The sequence below is a fragment of the Primulina eburnea genome, chromosome 10 (assembly GCF_022965805.1).
Source record: "Primulina eburnea isolate SZY01 chromosome 10, ASM2296580v1, whole genome shotgun sequence".
NCBI lineage: Eukaryota > Viridiplantae > Streptophyta > Magnoliopsida > Lamiales > Gesneriaceae > Primulina > Primulina eburnea.
Genome location: NC_133110.1, coordinates 22,880,732 through 22,888,887, shown reverse-complemented (window position 1 = coordinate 22,888,887; position 8,156 = coordinate 22,880,732). Strand labels below are relative to the sequence as shown.

The 8,156-nt window shown below is 38.8% G+C and overlaps 1 protein-coding gene across 1 annotated transcript; it reads left to right on the top strand.

The window, feature by feature from the left end:
• Window positions 1–3,849: 3,849 nt before the first annotated feature.
• LOC140802803 (uncharacterized) lies at window positions 3,850–7,344 on the top strand. The gene is made up of 4 exons (XM_073158428.1): window positions 3,850–4,438; window positions 5,307–5,393; window positions 5,505–5,668; window positions 7,339–7,344. Exons 1-4 carry the CDS (start codon window positions 3,850–3,852, stop codon window positions 7,342–7,344), a joined length of 846 nt encoding a protein of 281 aa, XP_073014529.1.
• Window positions 7,345–8,156: the final 812 nt, after the last annotated feature.

The window sequence follows — 8,156 nt, the reverse complement described above, 5'->3', positions numbered from 1 at the left end:
AGTTTTAATATTTGATTTATTTATTTTGCATATTATTTCTGAAATATATAGAAAAATCTATTAAATGTATTTATTATATAAATTTACTAATTTTAATAAGAATAATATATTTTTCTTTAAATATATAATTTACTTTTTAATTAATTTAATGAAAATTTAAATATATAATTCATATTTATTAAGCTTGTTTAGGCTCGATAAAGGTTTGAATAAGCTCGTAAGCCATGCATATATTCGTTAAATAAAGCTCGAGCTCGGCTCGATTATAAACGAATCAAACTCAAACATTCAAGAGTTCGGCTCGGCTCGACTCGATTACATCCCTATTTATAATACTCCATTATGGAGGACGATTGGAGATGCCCTAAGATGTAAATTCTATTGTTCCACACAGGAGGAAGATGAGCTTGTGTTGTACACAGATCAGAACTCAACGTGTGAAACGTTTCGACGCTGCTTGGCAACACTGGAATGTATATTCTATGGTGAAGGGTTTTTGCTCTAAATATTTTCTGTTTTAGTGGCAGCAATTTGGAATATGTTGGGGGTGATTGTACATGTATACACCACGACACTTGTTATATTTATCCATCGTTGGAACTGCAAAAAGAAACCAAGGGCTTAATGTTCAGAATCACTATTGTTAAGACTAATTAAGATATTCTTTATACTGTGTTTGAATACCAAATTTAAATTGAGGTAAATGATAAACATTGAAGATTTAATTTTTGTTGTGTTGTGTTTTGTTTTAATGGTATGCAAACAGAGTGTAAATTAATACTAAACTAAGATTTTGGAGGTTGAGCCTGACAAACATGTGGTTTTGACAAATAATACTAAGTCTAATGGTTTACTTTTGTTGGTCAAAATATATGGAAAACGAGAACAGATAGCTATGTGTAAAACCAGCAAATCGGTGTAGTTAATCAAAACAGTAGTACAATGGTTAAATAAATCAAATCGAGGCATGTAGCTTGTACAGTTTCCTTAAAACAGATTCGCCCCCTCCGGTATGTACTCTGAAGATTCAACGAACGTCTGTTTCTGATAAGTGCAATTTATTGTACTTTTATTACTTGTTTTTAACTTAGAATTTTGTGATTCTTGAGCAGGTTTTATTTGATTTGTTGTTGTTTTTGTTATTGTAGTTTGGAAGCTTAGAAATGAGAGTTTGGAGTGGTATAGTGATGAATTAGAAGGTGCAAGGGACAAAGTTTGCCGAAGCATGACCGCACCCGCGGTCCTTCCATTGCCGCACCCGCGGTCGTGCACCAACATCATTCCGGAAATTGTGAAACTTTGTGGACTTTGAATAAAAGTAGAGGAAAATGGTGTGCTACGGGGGGAATCTTGTCTAGACTATAAAAGGATCTCTTTTTCATCATCTAGGTCAGATTGAGGAGCAAGGAAAAGAGTGGAGGCTACAAGGAAATGATTGAAAATCAAGCTCATCTTCTTCAACAAATTCTTGCTCACTTTTGGACAAAAACTTCATACACTCCAAAACTCTTGTTCTAAGTTCTTCTTTCTTTATTTTTACTTTTATTTGATATGTCTTGTTTAAGATTTATGTGTTGTTGTGTTATTTGTATTATTATGAACTAAATCTTAATTCTAGAGGAATGATGGAACAAAACTAGAAACCATTTGTTGAGATTTATGATTTATGCTATATAAGTTTCCTTTCTTGTTCATTTGTATTTTTCCAATCTTAATGCTTTCATTTTACTGGCCATATCTTGAATGATTTGTATGTTTATAAATTATCACTTGGAAAAGGAAATTTATAAACAAGAAAGGGAAAAATACATTGATAGTATTTATATAGTTCGGGAGGACATCTATTGCTATTAAAGCCATTAAAAGAAGTTAGTGCTTATTGTGTTATTTAATTTTAGATTTTTGACAGGGATGTTACAATCTTTTGTTAGATAATTAGTATCTACTTAGCACTCGGGAGAGGGAGTAGATAATTATAGAATTCTTGGTTAATGAATAAGAAGGACATTTATAATATAGCTACACAAAATAGCACATGGTGGATAGTTGTGTGAAATCGGACCTCTAGATATTTTATTCTATTGTTCAACTCTGTTTGGTACTACAAGTAAATTTATTTTCAATTCAGTTATTGATACGAACAAATCTGTAAGTTGATTATTCTAAATAAAGTCGAGACTATTTTAATTACAAGCATTAATATAAATTTAGAACTACATTCCTCGTGGGATCGACACTTGTACTCAAAATTACATTTTACTATAACTTGACGACGTCGTGCACTTGCGAGCAATCAAGAAAACACTCAACAAGTTTTGGCGCCGTTGCCGGGGATTGTCAAATTTGAATTTATATTAGTATTGTTACCAATTAGTCTAGATTTTAATTTAGAGCTGGTTTTATTGTACAACATTGAACATTGATTTGTTTATTGTCTTTGTTTGACAGTGCATGCGAAGATCGCAAAATATTGACTTGCTTATCTTTGATCCTGAGATCGAAAGAACCGCAAAAAGATTAAGAAAGGCAAGAAGAGAAGAAATTAGAGCAATGGCTGAAAACAGAGATAATGAAAATCCACCCCCTGCAATACCCATCAGAGATCATTTTAGGCCGGTACTGAATGCTCATTATTCGGGCATAGCACGAGGAACTATTAATGCAAATAACTTTGAGCTCAAGCCTGCATTGATAAACATGGTTCAACATAATCAGTTTGGAGGAGCCGCCACTGCAGATCCTCATTTACATCTCAGAACATTCCTTGAAATTACTGACACAGTAAAAATAAATGGTGTTTCTGATGATATAATTCGATTGCGTTTGTTTCCTTTTTCTCTTAGGGATCAAGCAAGAGGATGGCTCCAATCGCTTCCTTTGGGGAGTATTACTACATGGCAGGATTTAGCAACCAAGTTTCTTGCAAAATATTTCCCACCTGCGAAGTCTGCACAGTTGAAAATTGAGATAAGTACTTTTAGGCAGACTGATTTTGAGCAATTATATGAAGCATGGGAAAGATATAAGGAGTTGTTGAGGAGATGTCCAAACCATGGTTTTGAAGATTGGGTACAGATTGAATTGTTTTATAATGGTTTGAATGGACAAACAAGAGGCACTGTTGATGCAGCAGCTGGTGGCACGATATTTGCCAAATCACCCGATCAAGCATATGATTTGCTTGAACAGATGACTATTAACAGTTATCAGTGGCCGTCTGAAAGGTCAGGAGTAAAGAAGCAAGCTGGAATTTATGCCATAGATCCTATTACATCACTCACCGCTCAAGTTTCAGCTTTGACAACTCAAATTGCAGCAATGAATAAAGCTAGTACATCAGAGGTTGAAAATGCATCTGTTGTTACTGAAGAACCACATATTCCTGATGAGGCTCATTATATCAACAATAGGAATTTTGGTGGTTATGGAGGATATCGAGGTAACCCTCCCCCTAACACTTATCATCCTGTTTTGAGAAATCACGAAAATTTTTCATATGCTAATAATAAGAATGTGTTGAATCCTCCACCGGGGTTCAATGCATCAAAAGGGGAAGGAAAACCTTCACTTAAGGATCTTGTTGGAACATTTGTTGTTGAATCGAGTAAAAGGATGGCTAGGACTGAATCTCGTCTTGATGGCATGGAAACTCACATGGGAAATATGGGAGCCACAATGAAATCATTGGAGACACAGATTGTTCAGTTGGCTAATGCATTGAAAGATCAAAATAAAGGTCAATTCCCAAGTAACACTGAAGTAAATCCAAAGGAGCAATGCAAAGCTGTAACTTTGAGAAGTGGAAGAGAACTTGAGGGTAAAAATTCCAATGAGAAGGATGAGAAAGAGATGACTGTTGAAGAAGTTAAAACTGAGGGATCCAAAGTTGAAGTTGAAGTCGAACAACCTCCTGTATTCAAGCCAATTCTTCCATATCCCCAGAGGTTTAAAAAGAAGAAATTGGATGAGCAATTTGCCAAATTTTTGGAAATTTTCAAGAAGATTCACATCAACATTCCATTTGCTGATGCTTTAGAGCAAATGCCAAACTATGCAAAGTTCATCAAAGATGTGATGTCAAAGAAGAGGAAGTTGCATGAGTTTGAGACAGTGAAGTTGACAGAAGAGTGTAGCGCCATACTCCAAAGGAAACTACCACAGAAACTCAAAGATCCAGGGAGTTTTACTATTCCTTGTGTTATTGATGGTTCTAGAATAAATAAAGCTTTATGTGATTTAGGTGCCAGTATTAATTTAATGCCTTTCTCTATTTACAGGACTTTAGAGCTTGGCGAGGTGAAGCCTAGCACTATTACCCTGCAGCTGGCGGACAGATCACTTACATATCCACGGGGTATAGTGGAGGATGTTCTGGTAAAGGTAGACAAATTTATATTTCCTGCTGATTTTGTCATTCTAGATATGGAAGAAGATCGGGACACTCCGTGTGAGGCCCGGGGCCGAAGAGGGCGGGGGGTGAACGCCGGTGCCATTAGTTGCACGGACAATGAGCGGCTCCTGGCAGGCTTCTAGGTGAAGGGAACATGAATGAACCGACCCACACGGGAATGAGGGGGATTCCGAGACTGGGCAATGTAATGGACTGAACAGTTGAAGAGGGCTTAAAAGATTTGATTGGTACTACTCATATCACGAAGGTGCATCTTCTTTTCGGTAGCTCATCACATAAGAACTCCAAAGTTAAGCGTGCTTGACTTGGGGCAATTTTGGGATGGGTGACCTCCTGGGAAGTTTCCTAGGGTGCGTGTGAGTGAGGACATAAGCACGCTGGAAAGACTCGTCTTGGTACAGTGAGGACAGTCGTCAAATCTGGGGCGTTACAAGTGGTATCAGAGCCGACCTCTCTTAGTACGGTGTGGTTCGGGGACGAACCAAGCGGAAGCTGGTGGGCATGTGAGGCCCGGGGCCGAAGAGGGCGGGGGTTGAACGCCGGTGCCATTAGTTGCACGGACAATGAGCGGCTCCTGGCAGGCTTCTAGGTGAAGGGAACATGAATGAACCGACCCACACGGGAATGAGGGAGATCCGAGACTGGGCAATGTAATGGACTGAACAGTTGAAGAGGGCTTAAAAGATTTGATTGGTACTACTCATATCACGAAGGTGCATCTTCTTTTCAGTAGCTCATCACATATGAACTCCAAAGTTAAGCGTGCTTGACTTGGGGCAATTTTGGGATGGGTGACCTCCTAGGAAGTTTCTTAGGGTGCGTGTGAGTGAGGACATAAGCACGCTGGAAAGACTCGTCTTGGTACAGTGAGGACAGTCGTCAAATCTGGGGCGTTACACTCCGCTTATCTTTGGAAGGCCATTCTTGGCCACCGGAAAAGCTTTGATTGATGTGCACAAGGGTGAGCTTACATTGAGAGTAGGTGGAGAAGAAGTCATGTTCAACATCTACAACACAATCAAAAAACCAAATGAGGTAAGTACTTGTAATAGCATTGATGTAATTGATTCATGTGTATCTCATGTTGGTGCAGGTAGATTGACAAAAGATTCCTTGGAGAGATGCTTGTTGGAATCCGCGTCTATACTGGGTGAAGATGATTGGGACGTGCAAGAGGAGTTACTTGCTCTCGATACAGTGCCTAAAGAAAAGATTGATGTGCATCATGTAGAGCTACTTGAAGATGCAAGTATAGAGGTACCAAAAGTATCCCCTGAATTGAAGGAACTTCCAAGTCACCTTTGTTATGCATTTTTAGGTGAAAATTCAACATATCCGGTAATCATCTCTTCTTTACTTGTACTGAAAAAGAGAAATTGTTGAGGGTGTTGAGGGAATTTAAATCTGCTTTAGGATGGACAATTGATGATATAAAGGGGATTAGCCCTACAGTTTGTATGCATAAAATCTTGATGCAGGAATCATATTCACCCTATGTTGATCATCAGAGAAGGCTTAATCCAGCAATGAAAGAAGTTGTGAGGGCTGAGGTATTAAAATTGCTAAATGCTGGTGTTATTTATGCTATATCTGATAGCTCGTGGGTTTCACCAGTACAAGTAGTGCCTAAGAAGGGAGGAATAACTGTGTGAGAAATGATAACAATGAATTGATTTCAACTCGTCCAGTGACTGGTTGGCGAGTATGCATAGACTACAGGAAACTGAATGATGCGACTAGGAAAGATCATTTTCTTCTTCCCTTTATTGAATAAATGCTTGATAGAGTTGGTGGTTATCATTATTATTGCTTTCTAGATGGTTATTCAGGTTACAATCAGATTGTCATAGCACCGGAGGATCAGGAGAAGACTACCTTCACTTGCCCTTACGGTACATTTGCTTTCAGAAGAATGCCATTTGGACTGTGCAATGCACCTGCTACTTTTCAGAGGTGTATGATGGCCATATTTTCTGACATGGTTGTGGAAATAATGGAGGTTTTTATGGATGATATTTCTGTGTTCGGTTCATCTTTTGATCACTGTTTGCAAAATCTAATGCTTGTTTTGCAGAGATGTCAGGCGAAGAATCTAGTTTTGAATTGGGAAAAATGTCACTTAATGGTTCCAGAAGGTATTGTGCTTGGCCATAAAATTTCGGCTAAAGGAATAGAAGTTGACATGGCCAAAGTTGTGGCAATTGAAAATCTTCCACCGCCGAAGAATGTGAAAGGGATCAGAAGTTTCTTGGGACATGTCGGGTTTTATCGTCGTTATATTAAAGATTTCTCTAAAATTACTAGACCTTTATGTAATTTGTTAGAGAAAGATTCGACATTTATTTTTGATGATGACTGTTTGCAGGCATTTAACAGGATCAAGAAAGCACTGATTTCTGCTCCCATTATGATAGTGCCTGATTGGAAGGAGCAATTTGAGCTCATGTGCGATGCTAGCGACTATGCTGTGGGAGCAGCATTGGGACAGAGGCGAGACAAGATGTTCAAGGCTATCTACTATGCAAGTCGTACACTTAATGCAGCCCAACAGAACTATACAACTACTGAAAAAGAGATGCTAGCAGTGGTGTTTGCATTTTACAAGTTCAGAACATATCTCATAGGCACCAAGGTAACCGTTTTTACTGATCATGCAGCTCTTCGCTATTTGTTTGCCAAAAAGGATGCCAAGCCAAGGTTGATACGATGGATACTTTTGCTTCAAGAATTTGATTTTGAAGTCAAAGACAAGAAAGGTTGTGAGAACCAGGTGGCAGATCATTTGTCACGACTAGAGCTTGAAGAAAGAACAGATGGTGAAGTCATTAATGAGTCGTTCCCAGACGAACAGCTATTTGAGGTAAATTCTAAACTCCCTTGGTTTGCCGATATAGCTAACTTTTTGTCCTGTGGTACTTTTCCTCCAGATATGAATCATCACCAAAAAAGAAGTTCTTCCATGATATCAAAATTTTCTTCTGGGATGATCCTTGTGTGTATAAGAGATGTGCTGACCAAGTGATTAGGAGATGTGTTGATGGAGAAGATGCACACAAAATTCTGGAACAATGTCATTCATCACCTTATGGTGGACATTTTGGAGCTACACGAACAGCTGCTAAGGTATTGCAATTAGGTTTTTTCTGTCCTACTTTGTTTAAGGATAGCTATACCTTAGTGAAATCATGTGATAAGTGTCAAAGGTTAGGAAACATTTCGAGGCGTCACGAAATGCCACTGACAAATATTTTGGAAGTGGAACTTTTTGATGTCTGGGGCATAGATTTCATGGGACCTTTTCCCCCTTCTTTTGGTCAATCTTACATATTATTAGCTGTGGATTATGTTTCGAAATGGGTGGAAGCAATCGCCACTAGTACTAACTGTAGTATCCCGATGCCTAATTTGAGTTAATTATTGGATTAAATATTATTTCGGTGGGATCGGATCGTCCGATCAGGGTTCGGATCGTCCGAAGACAGGTGGCTGGACACGTGGAAGACATGCAGGATTCGGATCGTCCGATCAGGGTTCGGATCGTCCGAAGTGTGCCGGATCGGATCGTCCGAAGTGGGTCGGATCTACCGATCGTTGTCTATAAATAGAGGCGCGAGGCTTCTTTTGTTACTCGCCAATTCCGAGTGTTCCAGAGCGTTTTAGTCGTTTCTGATGGGTTTCTAGTCTTTTCCCGAGGTTTAGGCACTAGCGGGGAGCTACTGGTTTTGTAGCGGAGTTGTGCTCTAGT